At 47.0% G+C, this 23,704-nt stretch overlaps 1 protein-coding gene across 2 annotated transcripts in view; it reads right to left on the bottom strand.

Annotated features, from left to right (window-relative positions):
• Positions 1–23,704, bottom strand: part of farp1 (FERM, RhoGEF (ARHGEF) and pleckstrin domain protein 1 (chondrocyte-derived)) — a 478,172-nt gene that overhangs the window by 38,904 nt on the left and 415,564 nt on the right. For both annotated transcript variants that reach the window (XM_070891767.1, XM_070891768.1), the window contains exons 19-21: positions 11,112–11,242; positions 3,935–4,003; positions 3,246–3,335 (exon numbers count right to left, since the gene is read on the bottom strand). In XM_070891767.1, the coding sequence (XP_070747868.1) occupies positions 3,246–3,335; positions 3,935–4,003; positions 11,112–11,242 (290 nt within the window). The remainder of the gene's footprint in view (positions 1–3,245; positions 3,336–3,934; positions 4,004–11,111; positions 11,243–23,704) is intronic.

Raw genomic sequence — 23,704 nt, 5'->3', positions numbered from 1 at the left:
AAGACTGGGAATTAAACATACAGGGGTATCTGACAATTCGGAAAGATAGACAAGAAGGGAAAGGAGGTGGGGTAGCTCTGTTAATAAAGGATGATATCAGGGCAGTTGTGAGAGACGATATTGGCTCTAATGAACAAAATGTTGAATCATTGTGGGTGGAGATTAGAGATAGTAAGGGTAAAAAGTCACTGGTGGGCGTAGTTTATAGGCCCCCAAATAATAACTTCACGGTGGGGCGGGCAATAATCAAGGGAATAATGGAGGCATGTGAAAAAGGAACGGTAGTAATCATGGGGGATTTTAACCTACATATCAATTGGTCAAACCAAATTGCATTGGGTAGCCTTGAGGAGGAATTGATAGAATGCATTCGGGATTGTTTCTTAGAACAGTATGTTACAGAACCTACAAGGGAGCAAGCTATCTTAGATCTGGTCCTGTGTAATGAGACAGGAATAATAAACAATCTCCTAGTAAAAGATCCTCTAGGAATGAGTGATCACAGTATGGTTGAATTTTTAATACAGATTGAGGGTGAGGAAGTAGTGTCTCAAACGAGCATACTATGCTTAAACAAAGGGGACTACAGTGGGATGAGGGCAGAGTTGGCTAAGGAAGACTGGAAACACAGACTAAACGGTGGCACAATTGAGGAACAGTGGAGGACTTTTAAGGAGCTCTTTCATAGTGCTCAACAAAAATATATTCCAGTGAAAAAGAAGGGCGGTAAGAGAAGGGATAACCAGCCGTGGATAACCAAGGAAATAAAGGAGAGTATCAAATTAAAAACCAATGCGTATAAGGTGGCCAAGGTTAGTGGGAAACTAGCAGATTGGGAAAATTTTAAACGACAGCAAAGAATGACTAAGAAAGCAATAAAGAAAGGAAAGATAGATTACGAAAGTAAACTTGCGCAAAACATAAAAACAGATAGTAAAAGCTTTTACCGATATATAAAACGGAAAAGAGTGACTAAAGTAAATGTTGGTCCCTTAGAAGATGAGAAGGGGGATTTAATAATGGGAAATGTGGAAATGGCTGAGACCTTAAACAATTATTTTGCTTCTGTCTTCACAGTGGAAGACACAAAAACCATGCCAAAAATTGCTGGTCACGGGAATGTGGGAAGGGAGGACCTTGAGACAATCACTATCACTAGGGGGGTAGTGCTGGACAGGCTAATGGGACTCAAGGTAGACAAGTCCCATGGTCCTGATGAAATGCATCCTAGGGTATTAAAAGAGATGGCGGAAGTTATAGCAGATGCATTTGTTATAATCTACCAAAATTCTCTGGACTCTGGGGAGGTACCAGCGGATTGGAAAGCAGCTAATGTAACGCCTCTGTTTAAAAAAGGGGGCAGACAAAAGGCCGGTTAGTTTAATATCTGTAGTGGGGAAAATGCTTGAAGCTATCATTAAGGAAGAAATAGCCGGACATCTAAATAGGAATAGTGCAATCAAGCAGACGCAACATGGACTCATGAAGGGGAAATCATGTTTAACTAATTTACTGGAATTCTTTGAGGATATAACGAGCATGGTGGATAGAGGTGTATCGATGGATGTGGTGTATTTAGATTTCCAAAAGGCATTCGATAAGGTGCCACACAAAAGGTCACTGCAGAAGATAAAGGTGTGCGGAGTCAGAGGAAATGTATTAGCATGGATAGAGAATTGGCTGGCTAACAGAAAGCAGAGAGTCGGGATAAATGGGTCCTTTTCGGGTTGGAAATCGGTGGTTAGTGGTGTGCCACAGGGATCGGTGCTGGGACCACAACTGTTTACAATATACATAGATGACCTGGAAGAGGGGACAGAGTGTAGTGTAACAAAATTTGCAGATGACACAAAGATTAGTGGGAAAGCGGGTTGTGTAGAGGACACAGAGAGGCTGCAAAGAGATTTAGATAGTTAAGCGAATGGGCTAAGGTTTGGCAGATGGAATACAATGTCGGAAAGTGTGAGGTCATCCACCTTGGGAAAAAAAACAGTAAAAGGGAATATTATTTGAATGGGGAGAAATTACAAGATGCTGCGGTGCAGAGGGACCTGGGGGTCCTTGTGCATGAATCCCAAAAAGTTAGTTTGCAGGCGCAGCAGGTAATCAGGAAGGCGAATGGAATGTTGGCCTTCATTGCGAGAGGGATGGAGTACAAAAGCAGGGAGGTCCTGCTGCAACTGTATAGGGTATTGGTGAGGCTGCACCTGGAGTACTGCGTGCAGTTTTGGTCACCTTTCTTAAAGAAGGATATACTAGTTTTGGAGGGGGTACAGAGACGATTCACTAGGCTGATTCCGGAGATGAGGGGGTTACCTTATGATGATAGATTGAGTAGACTGGGTCTTTACTCGCTGGAGTTCAGAAGGATGAGGGGTGATCTTATAGAAACATTTAAAATAATGAAAGGGATAGACAAGATAGAGGCAGAGAGGTTGTTTCCACTGGTCGGGGAGACTAGAACTAGGGGGCACAGCCTCAAAATACGGGGGAGCCAATTTAAAACCAAGTTGAGAAGGAATTTCTTCTCCCAGAGGGTTGTGAATCTGTGGAATTCTCTGCCCAAGGAAGCAGTTGATGCTAGCTCATTGAATGTATTCAAATCACAGATAGATAGATTTTTAACCAATAAGGGAATTAAGGGTTACGGGGAGCGGGCGGGTAAGTGGAGCTGAGTCCACGGCCAGATCAGCCATGATCTTGTTGAATGGCGGAGCAGGCTCGAGGGGCTAGATGGCCTACTCCTGTTCCTAATTCTTGTGTTCTTATGTTCTTATTGAGTCTTGTGAACATCATGTGACTATTTAAGCCACTCAGCTTGATGCAACAGCTCTACAAACCTGTGAGCATACTCACAGGCGCATACATTACAGTAGATTTTAAGGATCCTCTTAAAGGAGGAGAAAGAGGTGGAGAGGTTAAGGGAGAGAATTCCAGAGCTTAGGGCCCAGGGGAAGTGAAATTCCTTGAATACAGCTACTTAAATTGCTATGTATTTATGCTTGAGGTCGGCAGACCCCCACTATCAGAGGTCATCGGGCTGTACGTGTGCGTGCGCGCGTCACTGGTATATACGCCCGAGTACCATGTCACGCAGGTTACTTTGGGCGCGAATAAAGTTGGATCAGGTTTGCACCTGAGGCAGTTTATAGTAATAAGTCTTTTGAGTCATTACATAAATATACTACAGGCCTGGGCTAGAATGTCAATCAGACTCACAACAACATATTAAACTCAATACTTACAGTCATGCCATACAGGGGAATCTGCCCGTGAACTTTGAATTGATTCGATACAGTCAATCCTCTGCTTGTATACAAAAGAATATCATTGAACTGTAATATAGGGAGGGAGGAAAAAAGAATATTTTTTATTGAACAGTACCCATGCCAGATGACTGAAAAAGGAAGTAATTTAATAGAAAGTTAAAGACTGCTGAATATGTTCTTACTAAACCCAAATAAAAAAAAGAACGTGCATTAATACAGCACCTTACATGACTTTGGGACGTCCTAAACCACTTTACAGTCAATGAAGTACTTTTGGTTGTAAAATGGGAAGCGCGGCAACCAATTTGCGCACAGCAAGCTCCCACAAACAGCAATGTGTGAATGACCAGATAATCTGTTTTAGTGATGTTGGTAGAGGGATAAATATTGGCCAGGATATTGGGGATAACTCCCCTGCTCTTCTTCAAAATAGTGGCCGTGGGATCTTTTATGTCCGTGTGAGAGAGCAGACGGTGCCTCGGTTTAACGTCTCGTGAAAGACGGCAATGCCGACAGTGCAGCGCATTTGTGCTGTTTAAGATAACCTACGTGGAAGAATCGAAGTATCTGCTTATAGATGCAGAGGGAGCGGAATGCCGAGACTTGCACTGGAATTGTGACGGTGTCTGACAGATAACAGTCACAATTAACATTGGTTTACTTACCAAGAAGAACATTCGTTGCTGCAATCCCTTGGCAGACAGCTTGCTGACACATCCCTGTCTAATGAACTCCTTTATCAAACACAGGAAGAATAAATAACATCAAATTCATTACAGACAAATAAACAAACACCAAAACATGTCAAAATGTGGAACCGAAGAGTTGACCCCCTGACGAGGAGCTACCCCTTCCTATCCTCACCTACATGCTGCCCCTGGGTGACACCATCAGAAAACACACGTTACACATGTACGCTGATGGCTTCCAGCTCTACCTCACCACCACTTCTCTCGACCCCTCCATTGTCTCTAAATTGTCACACTGCTTGTCTGCCCACATATCCGCTCCATCACCAGTACTGCTTACTTCCACATCCATAACATCGCTCCACAGCTCCCTCAGCCCATCTGCTGCTGAAACCCCTATCCATCCCTCTGTTATCTCCAGACTTGACTATTCCAGTGCTCTCCTGGCTGGCCTCCCATCTTCCACTCTCTGTAAACTTCAGCTCATCCAAAACTCTGCTGACCCGTGTCCTAACTCGCACCAAGTCCTGTTTTCTCATCATCCCTGTGCTCACCGACGTACATTGGCTCCCGGTCTGGCAAAATCTCAATTTTACTCATTCTCATTCTTGTTTTCAAATCCCTCCATGGCCTTACCACCCCCTACCTCCACCACCCCCCCACCCCCCCCATCTCTGTAACCTCCTCCAGCCCTACAACCCTCCGAGATCTCTGCGCTCCTCTAATTCTGGCCTCTTGCGCAAACGCGATGCTGGCCGTGCTTTCAGCTGCCTGGATCCCAAGCTCTGGAATTTCCTCCCTAAACCATCTCTTCTCTCTCCTCCTTTCAGGCACTCCTTAAAATCTACCTCTTCAACCGAGCATTTGGTCACCTGCCCAGATATCTCCTTATGTGGCTCGGAGTGAAATTTTTGTTTGATAATCGCTCCTGTGAAGTGCCTTGGGACAATTGACTATGTTAAAGGCGCTATATAAATTTAACTTGTTGTTGTGTCACTAATCTTGCTCAGCACTCTGTTGATATCAATAATACCCACTGATGCAAGATGAAGCTCAGGGTTTGGGATTCAGATCAAGATCACACCCCAAGCTTTCTTCACTTCTACATTCTCACCATTATCTGTATTTCCTCTCAAATTATTGAAATTGTATTACTAACTCTAACTAGGTCACATTACACAGGATTACAAAGGACATATGGCACAGAAACAGGCTATTTGGCTCCATTTGAGCCGCCTCCCGTCTTTCCTCATCTAAATCTCTCAGCATAACCCTCGATTCCCTTCTCTATTATATGCTTGTCTCATCATCATATCATCATAGGCAGTCCCTTGCAATCGAGGAGGACTTGCTTTCACTCCCAAACAGCCCTGTTTGACCCCGGTCCAGACGTGGATTGGGTCTGTAATGGATCCGTTGGTAAGGATCACGGCCTGCATGTCATCGTGAAGGAGGCAAAGGATGTTGACAAACTTGAGGGTCTATGGAGTGTCCTCCTCCGTTTCGGATTCCCCCAAAAGATTGTCAACATCCTTTGCCTCCTTCACGATGACATGCTTGTCTAGCCTCCCCTTAACTGTATCTATATTATTCACTTCAACCACTCCCAGTGGTAACAAGTTCCACATTCTCACCACTCTTTGGGTAAAGAAGTTTCTTCTGAGTTCCCTATTGAATTTCATGGTGACTATCTTATAGTGAAGGTCTCTCATTATGCTCTACCCCACAAGTGGAAACATTCTCCCTGTATCCACTCTATCAAAACCTTTCATAATTTTAGAGTCACCTCTCAGCCGCCTTTTTTGAAGAGAAAAGAGACCCAGCCTGTACAACAGTACTGTATTATAAATCTTTACTCTCGTCTCACTCTCGCATCGAATAACTCCCTCCAAGAAAAAAATAACTTTACTTACCTTTACAGATTCCTCAAAGTTGGCTCTGTGTTCTATTTATGATTTTCCAGGGTCCCCAAGGTTTGGAACATTTTACTACGTTAAAGGCGTTATAGAAACGCACGCTGTTGTTGTTTGATCTGTTAGCGGCCATCTTATATTCATGCCCCCTTGTCCTAGAATCTCCCCACAAGTGGAGACATCTTCTCTATGTCTACCCTATCGAACTCGTTCATAATTTTAAAGACCTCATGTCTCCGCTCAGCCTGCTCTTTTGCAGAGCAAGGAGCCCCAGCCTGCTCAACTGTCCTGATAGCTGCCTCCTCTCAATTCCGGTAACATTCTCGTAAATCTTTCCCGCAGAATGCTAAAGGGCAGGCCAGTGGCGAGTGCATAAAATGTCAAAGCTGAACACGTTTCTTTGAAATGCCAATCTATGTGGTTATGTATCTGTGAGGTGGAGCATGGCGGCGAGAAAGATTGAGAAGAGGGTTGGGCTCTACCTTACAGTCAAGAAGCTCCCCGCTGGAGTTGAACTAAACTACAGAACCAGTGGGAACCTGTTCAACCTTCATCGTCTCCAGGTCAGATCCAAGACCACCCCAACCTCTGTCATCGAATTACAGTACGTGGACGATGCCTGCGTCTGTGCACATACAGAGGCTGCACTCCAAGACATAGTCGACGTATTTACTGAGACGTACAAAAGCATGGGTCTTACACTAAATATCCGTAAGACAAAGGTCCTCCACCAGCCTATCCTCACCGCACAGCACTGCCCTCCAGTCATCAAGATTCACGGCGTGGCCCTGGACAACGCGGACCATTTCCCATATCTTGGGAGCCTCCTATCAACAAAAGCCGGCATCGACGACGAGATCCAACACCACCTCCAATGCGCCAGTGCAACCTTCGTCCGCCTGAGGAAAAGAATGTTTGAAGACCAGGCTCTCAAAACTGCCACCAAGCTCATGGTCTACAGGGCTGTAGTAATACCCGCCCTCCTGTATGGCTCAGAGACATGGACCATGTACAGTAGACACCTCAAGTTGCTGGAGAAATATTACCAACGATGTCTCCGCAAGATCCTACAAATCCCCTGGGAGGACAGGTGCACCAACATCAGCATCCTCATTCAGGCTAACATCCCTAGCATTGAAGCACTGACCACACTCGATCAGCTCCGCTGGGCAGGCTACATAGTCCACATGCCCGACACGAGACACCCAAAGCAAGTGCTCTACTCGGAGCTCTTTCATGGCAAACGAGCCAAAGGTTGGCAGCGAAAACGCTACAAGGACACCTTCAAAGCCTCCCTAATAAAGTGCGACATCCCCACTGACACCTGGGAGTCCCTGGCCCAAGACCGCCCTAAGTGGAGGAAATGCACCCGAGAGGACGCTGAACACCTTGAGTCTCAACGCTGAGAGCATGCAGAAACCAAACGCAGACAGCGGAAAGAGCGTGCGCCAAACCAGTCCCACCCACCCCTTCCCTCAACGACTATCTGTCCCACCTGTTTCAGAGTCTGTGGCTCTCGTATTGGACTGTTCAGCCACTAAATAACTCACTTCAGGAGTGGAAGCAAATCTTCCTCGATTCGGAGGGACTGCCTATGATGATAATGGTTATGTACTGTACCGCACTCACCTCCACACCACTGTGCTATCAGTCATCGTATTCATAGTTTATAAAGACAATCACAGCCAAGTTCAGAGTCAGGGTTTACACAGACTGCTGATCAATCTCATTCAAACTAATCAGGGCAAACCATGATGAAAAGCGATGGAATTTTTTCACCTCTGTCAGAGAGTGGAATGACAGAATGAAGGACATTAGTTCTTTACGCTGTTGTGCCAATGCTTTTTTAATTCGTTCCTGGGATGTGGGTGTCGTTGGTAAGGCCGGCATTTACTGCCCATCCCTAATTGCCCTTGAGAAGATGGCGGTGAGCTGCCTTCTTGAACCGCTGCAGTCCTTGTGATGAAGGTGCTCCCACCGTGCTGTTAGTGAGGGAGTTCCAGGATTTTGACCCAGTAACGATGAAGGAATGGCCGATATATTTCCAAGTCAGGACAGCGTGTGATTTGCAGGTGGTGGTGTTTCCATGCGCCTGCTGCCCTTGTCCTTCCAGGTGGTAGAGGTTGTGGGTTTTGGAGGTGCTGCCGAAGAAGCCTTGGCGAGCTGTTGCAGTACATTTTGTAGATGGTACACATTGCAGCCACGGTGTACTGTTGGTGCTGGGAGTGAAGGTTTAAGGTGGTGGATGGGGTGCCAATCAAGCGGGCTACTTTGTCCAGGTGTCGAGCTTCTTGAGTGCTGTTGGAGCTGCACTCATCCAGGCAAGTGGCGAGTATTCCATCGCACTCCTGACTTGTGCCATTTAGAAGGTGGAAAGGCTTCGGGGAGTTAGGAGGTGAGACACTCGCCGCAGAATACCCAGCCTCTGACCTGCTCTTGTGGCCACAGTATTTATGTGGCTGGTCCAGTTAAGTTTCTGGTCATTGTGACCCACAGGTGTTGATGGTGGGGGATTCAGTGATGGTAATGCCATTGAATAAGAAGGGGAGGTGGTTAGACTCTCGTTGTTGGAGATAGTCATTGCCTGTTGCTTGTGTGGCACGAATGTTACTTGTCACTTATCAGCCCAAGCCTGAATGTCATCCAGGTCTTGCTGCATGTGAGCATGGACTGCTTCATTATCTGAGGAGTTGTGAATGGCACTGAACACTGTGCTATCATCAGCGAACATCTAACCTTATGATGGAGGGAAGGTCATTGATGAAGCAGCTGAAGATGGTTGGGCCTGGGACACTGCCCTGAGGAACTCCTGCAGCGATGTCCTGGGGCTAGGATGATTGACCTCCAACAACCATAACCATCTTCTTTTGTGCTCGGTATGACACCAGCCAATGGATTCGCCCTGATTCCCATTAACATTTTTTGCAGGTTATTTTACAGGACGAAAAGCTTTGGACCCATTAACACCATTGAAGGAAAGGGAAAACAACAAAAACTTGCATTTATATAGCGCCTTTAACATAGTAAAAAGTCCAAAGGTGCTTCACAGGAGCATAAATCAAACAGAATTTGACACTGAGCCACGTAGGGAATATTAGGACAGGTGACCAAAAGCTTGGTCAAAAAGGTAGGTTTCAAGGAGCATCTTAAAGGAGGAGAGAGGGGCAGAGAGGTTTAGGGAGCGAATTTCAGAGCTTAAGGCCCAGGCAGCTGAAAGCACTTCCACCAATGGTGGAGCATTTAAAACAAGGGATGTTCAAAAGGTCAGAATAGGCGGCGTGGAGAGATGTAGGGGCATTATAGAGCTGCAGGAGATTATGGCAATAAGGAGAGGCGAAGCCATGGAGGGATTTGAAAACAAGAATGAGAATTTTAAAATCGAGCGTTGCTTAACCGGGAGCCAATGTAGGTCGGTGAGCACAGGGGAGATGGGGAACGGGGCTTGGTGCGAGTTAGGACACGGGCAGCAGAGTTTGGGATGAGCTCAAGTTTATGGAAGATAGAACTAGGGAGGCCAGCCAGAAGTGTGTTGGAATCGTCAAGTCTAGAGGTAACAAAGGCAAGGAAGAGGGTTGCAGCAGCAAATAAGCTAACAATTTTAAATGTGCTTTTTACTTTTCATAGAATCATAGAAATTTACAGTGCTGAAGGAGGCCATTTCAGCCCATCGTGTCCGCCAGCCGACAAACAGCTATCCAGCCTAATCCTACTTTCCAGCTCTTGGTCCGTAGTCCTGGAGGTTACGGCACTTTAAGTGTACATCCAAGTATTTTTTAAATGTGCAGTTCCCCATCACCCTCTGGGTGAAGCTATTTCCCCTCATATCTCCTCTATAACTCCCCCCAATTACTTTAAATCTATGCCCCCTGGTTGTTGAACCCCCTCTGCCAAGGAAAACAGGTCCTTCCTATCCACTCTATCCAGGCCCCTCATAATTTTATACACCTCAATCAGGTCTCCCCTCAGCCTCCTCTGTTCCAAAGAAAACAGACCCAGCATCTCCAATCTTTCCTCATAGCCAAAATTCTCCAGTCCAGGCAACATTCTTGTAAATCTCCTCTGCACCCTTTCCAGTGCAATCACATCTTTCCTGTAATGTGGTGACAAGAACTGCACACAGTACTCCAGCTGCGGCCTAACTAGTGTTTTATACAGTTCAAGCATAACCTCCTTGCTCTGGTATTCCATGTCTCAACTAATAAAGGCAAGTATTTCATATGCTTTCTTAACTACCTTATCTACCTGGCCTGCTACCTTCAGGGATCTGTGGACCTGCTCTCCAAGGTTCCTTTGTTCCTCTATACTTCTCATTGTCCTACCATTTAATGTGTAGTCCCTTGCCTTGTTAGCCCCCCACAAACGCATTACCCAAGTTTCACACGAATATGAGCTAGTTTGCCGAGCCTCCGATAAAAGTTTCCCCTAAGGGTAACAAAAATATATTCCCGTTGAAGCCAAAGATTCCAAGCTTCCTCTCCCCGCTCCTAATGTTTCCTCTTAGGAACAGGATGAGGCGATTCATCCCCTTATGTCTGTTCCGCCATTCAATGAGATCATGGCTGATCTGTATCTTAACTCCATCCACCTACCCTTACTCAACAAAGATCTTATCAATCCCAATGTTGACATTTTCAATTGACCCCAGCCTCAACAGCTTTTTGGGGGGAATTGAGCTTCAGACTTCCATCACCGTTTGTGTGAAGAAGTGCTTCCTGACATCACCCCTGAACAGCCCAGCTCTAATTTTAAGGTTCTGCCCCCTTGTTCTGGACTTCCCCACCCAGAGGAAATAGTTTCTCTCTATCTACCCGGTCAACTATATTAATCATCTTAAACATCTCAATTAGATCACCTCTTAATCTTCTACACCCAAGGGAATATAAGCCCAGTCTGTGTAATCTGACCTCCTAATTTAACCCTTTGCAACATGCCTGCTGTAATTTAGCCTCTAATTAGACTACCCTAGGATTCCTTTATGTAACTAAAACCATGATAGCACTAGACTGACTTGTGGTGTTCTCTCCCACTGACGCTCACCAGCTATGTTCACACATGAAGAATGGTCACGTGGGTAAAGTAACAGAGGGCACCTGTGAGGCCGTATCCCCGGACGGGTCAATGGCTTCAGCCAATGGAGATAGGAAAGATGTGAGAATAGATACACCATGAACTTAACATTTGACGCAATGATGGCTTACATAATACATTAAAAAAACACAATTCAATAAAGCAGAATGTACCCTTCCGGGGATGACCAGATTATCGATCCCAATCAAGTCTCTCTTCAGCTCGACCAGCTTTTGAAAGTTCTCCATCTTGATCATGGTGCCGTGCAGTTGGGCTGCCATTTCTGCCACCTCGGCCAATGCCGCTGGATGGAGAAAGAAGAACTTGCATTTATATAGCGCCTTTCACCACATCAGGACGTCCCAAAGTGCTTTACTGCCAATGAAGCACATTTTTGAAGTGTAGTCACTGTTGTAATGTGGGAAACGTGGCAGCCAAATTGTGCACAGCAAGCTCCCACTAACAGCAATGTGATAATGACCAGAAATTCTGTTTTCAGTGATGTTGGTTGATAACGCCCCTACCCTTCTTCGAACTAGTACAGTGCGATCTTTTACATCCAATAAGGGGACAGACAGGACCTCGGTTTAACGTCTCATCCTAAGCTCCCTCAGCACTTCACTGGGAGTGTCAGCCTGGATTTTGTGCTCAAGTCTCTGGAGTGGGACTCAAACCCACAACAACGTTCCCTCTAGATTGTTGTTGTTGTGCAGGGCCTGTTTAGTTCAATGCGCAGGCCCTTTAAATTTCTGCGTGTGTAAAAGCTTGTGAGCGGCCTGCGCACACACGCAGCCTAGAGGGAACACTGATCCACCAACCTTCCGACCCAGAGGCGAGAGTGATACCCACTGAGCCACAGCTGTATGGGACAGAGAGAGAAGGTTCACCTCCGTTATATCAAATGTTCGAATGTGCAGGTAGTTGTAATGTATGCATCTGTGAGTATGCTCACAAGGTTGTACGGGCTGCTCCTGCACACTCTCCACCTTGCCATCCTTGTCTGCCATCTGGACACGCCATGGCGCACCATCTTGCCGTCCGGAGGGAGGCGGGGGTCCCCGATGGAGTGCACTCTACGTGGGAGTCCTCCCACTATTTATTGGAGACTTGGCCTGGAGGGTGGTGCACGGAGCAGTTCCGTGCAATAAGTTTTTAAGCCGGTTCACTGGCTCCCAGGCCGCCTGCAATTTCTGCGGTCTGGAAGAGTTCGTGTTCCATGTTTTTACTGAGTGTCCGAGGTTGCAGCCCCTCTTCCAATATTTGAAAGAGCTGCTCCTCAAATTCTGGTTGCACTTCAGTCCCACACTCCTGATCTTTGGGCACCCTGTGCGGAGGGGAGCGGGCAGGTCGGAAGGCCTCCTCGTAGGACTGCTGCTGGGCATGGCCAAGGGTGCCATCAGCTGGTCCAGGCAGCGGGCGGTCGAGGGGGTCGTTCAGCCCGACTGCCTGCCTCTCTTCAGCGGTTACATCCGGGCCAGGGTGTCCCTGGAGATGGAGCACGCGGTGTCCACCGGTACGCTCGCTGCCTTCCGCAAGAGGTGGGCGCCGGAGGGACTGGAGTGCATCATCACCCCCGGCAACCAAATTTTAATTTGAACCACATGTCTAAAGTTTAATTTGTTTAAGTTTGTCGGTTTTAGTCCCCCTCCCCGCCACCCTCACCCCATTTTAGCCAGGGGGCACTTGGATTAATAATATATGTTTTTACAGATACAACTCAAAATAGTTGTAGAGCTGTTGAGCTGGGAGTGGCTTAGCCAGTCACATGATGTTCACAAGACTCCATAAACCCCCAGCCAGTTGGGTTCAAGGAATCCATGATGAGGTATGCAGTTGTGATCCTAGTGGATGAACTGGTAATGTGTAGTGTGATTGTTAAACCTTTGCTAATAAACCAACTAGTTCTTAATAGCAATTTGTTGCTATGAATTCTTAAGCAAAGAATCCATGAAGCAAATACATTACAGTAGTTAATTGCAAATAGTACAATGTAAATAGTACGATTGTAAAATGTACAATCCCCATAGCTGTAAAGGTTCAGTTACCTCACACTTTTTTTTCAAAAGCGGAACTTTGACACTAAAAAGAGTTTTCAGAATTCTGAGATAATAAAAGGGAGGGTTTTCATTCTTTACACAAAGAGCTGGACTGGTTTCTGGCTGGGGTAGAGATCACCTCTTACAGAAGGATAGATACCGCAGGGAATTCAGGGCCAGAGTGATCTCCTGAATTAGTTTCGATCGCCTAGATGGGTCGGAGAGAAATTTCCCAGATTTTAATCCGTCCGGGGTTTTAATCTGGTTTTTTGCCTCTCCCAGGAGATCACATGGTTTTGGGTGGGGGGCGGGGGAGAGTCTATATTGTGATATGCAAGACATCGCAATTGTGTGGGACAGGCTCGATGGACAAGAGGATATTTTATATGTCCATTTAAAGGGTCAGACAATAAGGTAACAGCTATATGTTGCACACATTTAAAAGGTCAAACATTCTAGCCAGATCCAATAGAAAAAGATTAATCATTGTTTTTAAATTCAAATATTATACAAAACAAAAAAAACAATATCTTATTCCTCGACCATTGGCATGCTCAGCGAAGCAATACTCAGTTGTGTGCGTGTTGCCTGCCACCTTGTGGCGGTCTGTAAGAACTGTACCTCATACCCAGCACCAAGACAGTGGTTATGTTACTAGACTAGTAATCCAGAGACGCGAGTTCAAATCCCACCAGGGGAATTTAAATTCAGTTAATTAAATAAAGCTGGAATTTTAAAAAACTAGCATCAGTAATGGTGACCATGAAAGTACCGGATTGTCATAAAAACCCATCTGGTTCACTATTGTCCTTTTGAGAAGGAAATCTGCCGTCCTTACCCGGTCTGGCCTATATTTGACTCCGGACCCACAGCAATGCGGTGAACTCTTAACTGACCTCTGTGATTCAAGAAGGCAGCTCACCATCACCTTCTCATGAGTAATTACATATGGGCAATAAATGCTGGCCTTGCCACAGCACATGAACGAATAATGCAAACCCTAAGAATTAGCAAGTTACGGTATGAGGAATGTGCTAAACACACATTCAGATTGAGAGAGAATCAATGATTTTATGCAATTTAAAGATCCCCTCTCTTACCAATTTTGAACAATTATGTCTTGAAATAGGAAACCCCTTTTCCAATAACAACTTGCATTTATATAGCACCCTTAATATAGCAAAACGTCCCAAGGTGCTTCACAGGAGCGTTATCAAACAATATTTGACACCGAGCCACATGAGATATTAGGACAGGTGCTTGGTCAAAGAGGTAGGTTTTCTGACGCATCTTAAAGGAGGAGAGAGAGGTGGAGAGGTTTAGCGAGGGAATTCTCAAGCATAGGGCCTCGGCAACAGAAGGTACGGCCACCAATGGTGGAGCAATGGAAATCGAAGATGCGCAAGAGGCCAGAATTGGAAGAGCGCAGAGATCTCGAGGGGTTGTAGGGCTGGAGGAGGTTACAGAGATAGAGAGGGGCGGAGCCATGGAGGGATTTGAAAACATGGATGAGAATTTTAATTTTGAGTCATTGCTGGACCGGGAGTCAATGTAGGTCAGCGAGCACAGGGGATGATGGATGATCGGGACTTAGTGCGAGTTAGGACACGGGCAGCCAAGTTTTGGATGAGTTCAGGTTTATGTAGGGTAGAAAACGGGATGCCGGCCAAGAGAGTGTTGGAATACCTCTAAATCTTTCTGAGCACAAACTAGCTGGTCAATTATTGTCTTCTTTTCCTTCTATTGTGCTATGTGGAGCATTCAATGTACTTCAAATGATAAGTTCGTGAGAACGTTTTGCCTGAGTTTGGGAGGGAAATGCCTCAAATTTGACAGCATGTAGACTTAATCACGTATTTATTTTAGTGCTGCGCTTTTCCCCAATACCAGAATGTGATCTAACACAAGCCTGTCCTTTCACTTTTCTAGTGAATGCCACGATCAACTTCTTCACTGTGTGATCAGCAGAGCACAACAGCTGATTCATGCACTGGGGTTGCATATCCGCTCGTTACATCAGTGCGATCTGGGCCAAACCAGCGCAAAAGTTCGGGGAATGGTCTACGTAGGTGAGTTACACCCATAGCCACTCACGCTCGTGTTTCCCGCAATCTTTTACCCTGGTTCAAGATTCAACTGGACCGAATCAGGCCCCGCCCACACAACCGGCCCCGCCCCCAGGTGTATATTGCGAGATTGCGCTGGTTCGGGAAGGCTCTTCAAATCGCGCACAGGCACCAGTCGGCACGTTCTAAACAGATTTTACATATCAAAAAATATTGAATTTACTAAGAAACTGACCAGTGTCCACCCATGAAACTATAATTTTTTTTTAAGTCATTTTCTGTGATTTTACATAGAATTTGTCCCAACTAGTCTGTGCTGGTGTTAACACCCCAGACAAGTCTCCTCCCATCTGCCTCATCTCAGCCCTTCAGCATACCTTTCTATTCCCTTTTCTCTCATGTACTCGTCTAGTTTCCTTTTGAAAGCATTTAAGCTATTCGGCTCAACTACTTCCTGTGGTAGCGAGTTCCACATTCTAAGTACTCTCTTGAGTAAAGAAAATTCTCCTTATTTCGCTATTGAATTTATTAGTAACCATCTTATACTTATGGCCCCTAGTTTTGGATTCTCCCACAAGTGGAAACATTCTCCCCGCATCTACCCTGTCCAACCCTTTCATAATTTTAAAGACCTCTATCAGGTCTTCTCTTTTTCCCCCCCAAAAAGCCCTAACATGTTCAATCTTTCCCGATATCTGCAATCTCACTTCTGGTACCATCCTTGTAAATCTTTTTCGCACTCTCTCCAGTGCTTGTATGTTCTTTTTATTTAAATCGAGTTACTCACAGGCAGAGGACACCCTGATTAGAAAATGCTTATTTATGTGATAAAACCCATTTTTAGCCGAATTTATAAACCTGTACCAAGATACCGCTCTTAAACACATCAAGGAATGGACAGAAGAAAACAAAACAATTACGTACGATCACATTGCCCAATTGTGCTGCTTCATGGAAGATTTTACGATTGTGAATATGCATATCAATTTTAGCAGAAACTTGAACTGTAACCTCACTGGCACAATTTCAAGCGTATTTTGGGTGCAGTCGGGAAATTCTACCCTCCATTCATTTTTTTAAAAAAAATGAAAGACTTGCATTTATACCCCGCCTTTCACAATCACCGGACGTCTCAAAGCACTTTACAACCAATGAAGTACTTTTGAAGTGTAGTCACTGTTGTAATGCAGGAAACGTGACAACCAATTTGTGCACAGAAACTCACACAAACAGCAATGTGATAATGACCAGATAATCTGTTTTTTTGTTATGTTGATTGAGGGATAAATATTGGCCAGGACACCGGGGATAACTCCCCTGCTCTTCTTCAAAATAGTGCCGTGGGATCGTTTACGTCCACCTGAGAGGGCAAACGGGGCCTCGGTTTAACGTCTCATCTAAAAGATGGCTCTGCAAAAATAGTTTGAATAAATTTTGATAGCTCCCTCAGCACTGCACTGGAGTGTCAGCCTAGATTTATGGGATCAAGTCCCTGGAGTGGGACTTGAACCCACAACCTTCTGACTCAGAGGAGAGTGTGCCACCCACTGAGCCGCAGTTAACTTTTAACAGAAACTTGAACTGTAATCTCACCGGCGCAATTGTATTTTGGGTGCGGTCGGGAAATTTTACCCCACTATTCTTAGCGAGCTATCAAAATGTATTCGAACAGTTTTTGCAGAGCATCAGGTGGCTGAGAATGCATGCTGCAAACACGAGTGTGATATATACACTCATTGCTATTTAGACACTTGTAGGTGAACTAAATCGGTGGCTGTATTGTAATTTTTCAAATCACGAAATTCACAGGGCCCGCACTTGGTCAGAGCCAAGGCCCATCCATTTTCGGCGGTCCCTGGGCAGAACTTCAGTTTTTGCCACCCGCTGCCGCTGGGGCCAGTCGACTTTCACCGTGGTTGTGTCGGCGGCAGCAGGAGTTGGCGGGCTGGAGCGGGCGACAGTAGCGGTGGGCGCAGGCCTCACAGCTCGACAAATATCGGAGGCCGTGCACCGCGCATGCGCGAGATTTGCAATTTTTTTTTGTAGTTTCTTCCAGGCGATGACATCACTTTTGCCACGATGGCACAGCTGCACGTGCTCATAAAAGCTGTGCATTCACTTGCAGCTGCCAGTTAGAGAGGGGACAGTTTGGAGAGAGAGATACAAATTCATCATCAGCCGCCCATCAAGGAAAGTAATAATGAGTGCAAAAAAAGCTTCCAAGAAGTCTGATGGAGCCAAGCCCAGAGCTCCCTGGTTTAGTGATGATGAGCTGGAGGAGCCTGTATGTGAGGTGGAGCGCCGGTATAAAGACCTCACCAGGGATGGTCCTGGCAAATCTCCACCACCCCAATATGGACACATTTGGAGGGAGATTGGTGAGGCCGTCCTCAGTGGGCAAGTGTCGCAAACGATGGAAAAATGTGGTGGCGTCAGCAAGTGAGCAAACATTTATAGGACCACTCCCGTGCAACTCCAAAAGGTTCTGTGCCAGTTGTGTGTGTGTGTGTGAGTGTGTGTGTCTGTGAGTGTGTGCGTGTGTGTCTGTGAGTGTGTGCGTGTGTGTCTGTGTGTGTGAGTGTGTGTGTGTGTCTGTGAGTGTGTGCGTGTGTGTCTGTGTGTCTGTGTGTGTGAGTGTGTGTGCGTGTGTGTGTGAGTGTGTGCGTGTGTGTGTCTGTGAGTGTGTGTGTGTGTCTGTGAGTGTGTGCGTGTGTGTCTGTGTGTGTGAGTGTGTGTGCGTGTGTGTCTGAGTGTGTGTGTGTGTGCCAGTGTGTGTGTGTGTGTGTGCGTGTGTGTGTGAGTGTGTGCGTGTGTGTGTCTGTGAGTGTGTGTGTGCGTGTGTGTCTGTGAGTGTGTGTGTGCGTGTGTGTCTGTGAGTGTGTGTGTGTGTCTGTGTGTGTGTGTGTGCGTGAGTGTGTGTGCGTGTCTGTGTGTGTGTCTGAGTGTGTCTGAGTGTGTGTGTCTGTGAGTGTGTGCGTGTGTGTGTCTGTGAGTGTGTCTGAGTGTGTGTGTGTGGAGTGTGTGTGTGTCTGAGTGTATGTCTGTGCGTGTGTGTCTGTGCGTGTATGTCTGTGTGTGTGCGTGTGTGTCTGAGTGTGTGTCTGAGTGCGTGTGTGTGTCTGTGTGTGTGTCTGTGAGTGTGTGCGTGTGTGTGCGTGTGTGTGCGTGTGTGTGCGTCTGAGTGTGAATGTGTGTGTGTGTCTGAGAGTGTGTGCGTGTGTGTGTGTGTCTGTGAGTGTGTGCGTGTGTCTGAGTGTGTGTGTGTGTGCGTGTGTGTGTGTCTGAGTGTGAGTGTGAGTGTGTGTGTGAGTGTCTGTGTGTGTGTGTGTGTGTGTGTCTGTGAGTGAGTGTGAGTGCCTGTGTGTGTGTGTGTGTGTGTGAGTATGTGTGTGTGTGTGAGTGTGAGTGTGTGAGTGTCTGTGTGTGTGTGAATGTGAGTGCGAGTGTCTGTGTGTGTGTGTGTCTGAGTGTGAGTGTGAGTGTGTGTGTGAGTGTCTGTGTGTGTGTGTGTGTGTCTGTGAGTGAGTGTGAGTGCCTGTGTGTGTGTGTGTGAGTGTATGTGTGAGTGTTTGTGTGTGTGTGTGTGCTGCATGAGCAAAAGGGGCAAAGGCTGCAACGTTTCTTTCTGCAGAAGAAAAGAATATCCAAGGCATCAGGCCTGAGTGCCACGGGAGGGGGCCCAGCGGATGTCACCGAGTTGAGCAGCCTCGAGGAGCGAGCCTTGGTATTGGTGGGTGACCACCGCCGTGCCACCACAAAGGGTGATGCAGATCCCGTGCTAGAGCATGGTAAGCTTATACTAAACTCCGGTCTGCGTCACACTCATGTCATGAAAGGTCATGCAGTTAAGTGAAATGTATTTTAACGCACAGTGTGTCAGCCATTAATGGTGTGCTCATGCAGCAATGGAACTCCTTGAAGTAAGAACGTGATCTGTTACGGCTCACATGTCAGCTTGACCAACCCCACACCCCAGCTACACATTGAAATGTTGTCCTCTACTTACAGATGTTGATTTGGACAGCACCGAGCCGAGCAATGCATGTCATCCACCTCTGGCACCAAAGGCCGAGTGTGACACCAACGTCTCGCACCCCGACGTTGTCACCAGCCCAACACACCAGCTCCTTCCTCCATCCGCTCCCCCCCCCCAAATCACCCATATCCACCGCACCCATCTCCGCCACTCAAGTGTCACGAAGACCAGGAGGGAGAGGAGGGAGAAGTGCCTGTCTTCGAACCACTTGAGTTCGAGGAGGTGGAAGAGGAGGACTCCAGCCTCCTGACATCTGTGGCACCTGTCCGGCCAACATCAGAGTTGGGGTCCGACCTTTTAGGATTTGAGTCGGATGAAGCAGGAACAAGTGCTGGGAGGCGCAGAGGCTGTGCCGGAAAAGCCACCAAGCCGCATGCTCCCAGGATGATGCAACGATCCGATGAGGATGGAGGACGGCTCGCAGCGATTCAAGAAATGGTCCAGCTGTCGGGGACGAGCGTGGAACTAGGTCGAGATGTGCTGCAGACCAGGGCTGGGATAGCTGCCAGCATCGCCACCTTTGCTGAGCAGCATACTGCCAGTGTGGAGCGGCTCATTAGTGCGGTGGAGCTGTTGAGGCGATGAGGCAAGTGATGGCTTCTGGCCATGTCATGCAACCTCCCGAGCCCACACCATCGAGGCCGACAGATCCCGAGGAGCCAGAGATGCCAGCGTCTTCAATCACGCCCCCTACCTTCTCTCCACGGCGAACATGTCAGCAGCGGTCCGGCTGCCCTCCTGCACAACGTGATGGAGCAGAGGTGGTGAGGGGCAGGGGTGCGGCTCGTTGTCAATGTCAGTTTACTGGTCTCGGAACAACTACATATGTTGGATTCAATTGTTTGCATGTTCTGTCACTTTGGCATGCTGCACTATTCAATCCAGTCACATTGTTCATCAACTCTTGGTCAGTGTCTCAGTTTTACATTATCTGGGGTGCGTTCTGAGAAAAAGACAAATCTCCTTCAGGTTTACTGCTGTATGAGGAATCTCTTGCCCTCCACATACGATGCGACTGTTTAATGGGTCCTGTCATCAGGCGATTGCAACACAAGTAAGGGTCACCAATGCAGGAAGGCTGCCATTCAATGAGAGACAGTTGCATTACTTGCAGGGCACACATTAAGGCTTCCACTTGAGTCCACTTTTTCTTAGGTCCATCATCGCGGAGTCTCATCTTCCTCAGTGACCTGGCAGTCCATTATATATCTTTTTCCGTCTTCTATATTTGAGGTGATGATGTTCTCACTATCACATGCTGCGACCTGCCAGAGCATTACATGTTCTCGTTTTTGCCTCTTTACTCTGACAGAAGCTCATCCCATCTGTGCACTCACATTCTGTCAATAACTCTGTTCTGCCGGCAATGGTCTAAAAACCCTTGTAGGGCATCTCCCTTGAGCCTTTACCATCTTTCAGAACTTATTGCCGCTTCCTATACCTCACCTTCCCTTCAACGGAGAACTTTTCCTTTCCATGTCTGAACTCATTCTGTGCAGTTTAAGGTCGATCAGATAACTCATTCTGAGCCTGTGATAATGGTGCAGCATATGGGCACTGCCCGGGATGTGCAGCATATGGACACTGCCCGGGATGTGCAGCATATGGACACTACCCGGGATGTGCAGCATATGGACACTGCCCGGGATGTGCAGCATATGGACACTGCCCGGGATGTGCAGCATATGGACACTGCCCGGGATGTGCAGCATATGGACACTGCCCGGGATGTGCAGCATATGGACACTGCCCGGGATGTGCAGCATATGGACACTGCCCGGGATGTGCAGCATATGGACACTGCCCGGGATGTGCAGCATATGGACACTGCCCGGGATGTGCAGCATATGGACACTGCCCGGGATGTGCAGCATATGGACACTGCCCGGGATGTGCAGCATATGGACACTGCCCGGGATGTGCAGCATATGGACACTGCCCGGGATGTGCAGCATATGGACACTGCCCGGGATGTGCAGCATATGGACACTGCCCGGGATGTGCAGCATATGGACACTGCCCGGGATGTGCAGCATATGGACACTGCCCGGGATGTGCAGCATATGGACACTGCCCGGGATGTGCAGCATATGGACACTGCCCGGGATGTGCAGCACTGCAGCACTCTGAGCGATTCTCCCTGCCGTCCGATTCACAGCCAGCTCACACCAGCTTTTTGCCAGCGGTCCTTCTGACAGGCGGGATCGTGCACCAGGAAAATCCCTGTTTCTGAGCCTCTGGCATGGGCGGGCGGCAGCAAGTTGTGCCGGCGGTACTTCACCGCGGAACCTCCTGCCGGGCGGAACCTGGGCGGTACGTGAGGAATCTGTGAAAAAAATGTTTTTGGGCGGAACCTCGGTGGCTGTGGGCGGAATTCTGACCAAGTTCGGGCCCACAGAATTTGTATGATAACCACCGTGTACTTTAATGAACTGGAGGCATCATTAAACTCAACCCCTGCTATGCCTCCCCAGCCCTGCATTGCGATTCCACTGGGTCAAACTCACTTCTCTATATGTGACCTGAATTATAATGATAATAGCTGCTGTGCTCACCATAATTATTCTGCTCTTGTAAAATTAATCTCCCACTTCTGCATAATCAGCATTCACTGCTAAATAATTCAGCCTGCCACCACGATTGCTGAAATGGATGTCCGACTCCCAATTCAACCCAAGGTTGCTGATCAATTCCCCTCAACCCTTCTTTCCCTGCTGTATGGCACCAGACTTACCCCATCACAGCCTGCGTCACTACAACCCTCTCCTATCGCATCCTAGCCCTGAAATCACTTGTGTCCCTGACAAAATAGTTATGGCTGTCATTTAAGAACATAAGGATTAGGAGTAGGGATAGCTCATACGGCCCCTCGAGCCTGCTCTGCCATTCAATAAGATCATGGCTGACCTTTGACCCCAACTCCACTTTCCTGCACTATCCCCATATCCCTTGATTCCCCTGAAGTCCAAAACATCTATCTATCTCAGTCTTGAATATACTCAATGAATATACTCAATGACTCAGCATCCACAGCCCTTTAATGTAGAGAATTCAAAAGATTCACAACCCTCTGAATGAATAAATTTCTACTCATCTCAGTCTTAAATGATCGACTCCTTATCCTGAGACTGTGCCCCCTAGTCCTTGACTAGGGGAAACATCCTTCCAGCATCTACCCTGTGAACCCCGTTCAGAATTCTGTATATTTCAATGAGATCACCTTTCATTCTTCTAAACTCCAGAGAGTATAGGCCCAATCTACTCAATCTCTCCTCACAGGATAACCTTCTCATCCCATTAAAACGAAACCGTACTCATTTATTTTTAAGATTTAAGAGTATAAAGCTGCAAAAAGAATACAATATAGAATTGTGCAGGATTTACATCAGACACGTCAGGCAACAGACTACTCACTCGCAACTGCTGCTTTTGTGAGTTATCTGTGCCTCACGCTGTGGGAATAAGTTCCCATCTTCTGCCACTGTGTACAAGTCACTCGTGTAGTGCTTGTTCATCGTGGCATTTACACGCCCACGAACTCTGAGGTAAAAGACAGACAGACGGACCTGCCTTTCTACAGCACCTTTCACAACCATTGGAATGTCCCAAAGCACTTCACAGCCAATAAGTACTTTTGAAGTGTAGTTACTGTTGTAAAGTAGGAAACGCGGAAGTCAATTTGCGCACAGCAAGCTCCCACAAACAGCAATGTGGTAATGACCAGATAATCTGTTTTTAGTGATGTTAGTTAAGGGATAAATATTGGCCAGGGCACTGGGGAGAACTCCTCTGCTCTTCTTCGAAATAGTGCCATGGGATCTTTCACGTCCACCTGAGAGAGCAGACAGGACCTCGATTTAACGTCTCATCCGAAAAACGCCACCTCCGACAGTGCAGCACTCCTTCAGTACTGCACTGGGAGTGTCAGCCTGGATTTTTGTGCTCAAGTCTCTGAAGTGTGACTTGAACCCACAACCTTCTGACTCAGAAGCAAGAGTGCTACCCACTGAGCCACAGCTGACAGAGTTGTGCGCTCCATCCACCTGTGCAGACCCAACCAAGCCTTTCATTATATTGTGTGCAGTCTTCCTGTGGCACACATGTGAAAGTGAAAATGAATCCAGTCCAACCTCAGTATGGCAAGGTTTTCTGCATTATAAAAAGGCTTGCCTGGCATAAAAACGCTCTAAAACAGAGCGCCACATATAACTTGGGTTGCCAACTGAGGTTGGATGTAGTCCTGTTGGCTTTATCCTCATGTTCAACTATCTAAAGACCTTTCAGGATGTAAACATTTGCTACAATTTAACCATTAATAAAAATGTTAACGTGCAAAGTAACATCAACGGAATGTCGTAAGTTGTGGTACAGTGTTACAAACGGAAACCAGTCCTCATTGGCCTTCACCCTCCACACGAGCATACAGTCCTAATCACATTTTGCCCACCCCTGTTCCCACATCCCTTCCTCTCCTTTTCCTTCATCCACCCAGCCAATCCAACTTTGAATATCATCATTGTTTCTGCCACACGCATTAAACTCTGGGAGTGAATTCCAGCAAAGACATGCCATACCGTCTCCAATCTAGAAGGCCATTTTGGACCGTCGCCGAAACCCTTCAGCGATCT

This window comes from Pristiophorus japonicus, chromosome 10, assembly GCF_044704955.1.
Source record: "Pristiophorus japonicus isolate sPriJap1 chromosome 10, sPriJap1.hap1, whole genome shotgun sequence".
In the NCBI taxonomy this organism is placed as follows: Eukaryota; Metazoa; Chordata; class Chondrichthyes; family Pristiophoridae; genus Pristiophorus; species Pristiophorus japonicus.
Note: the sequence above shows the minus strand (reverse complement) of the source record. Positions and strands in the feature narration are given on the sequence as shown.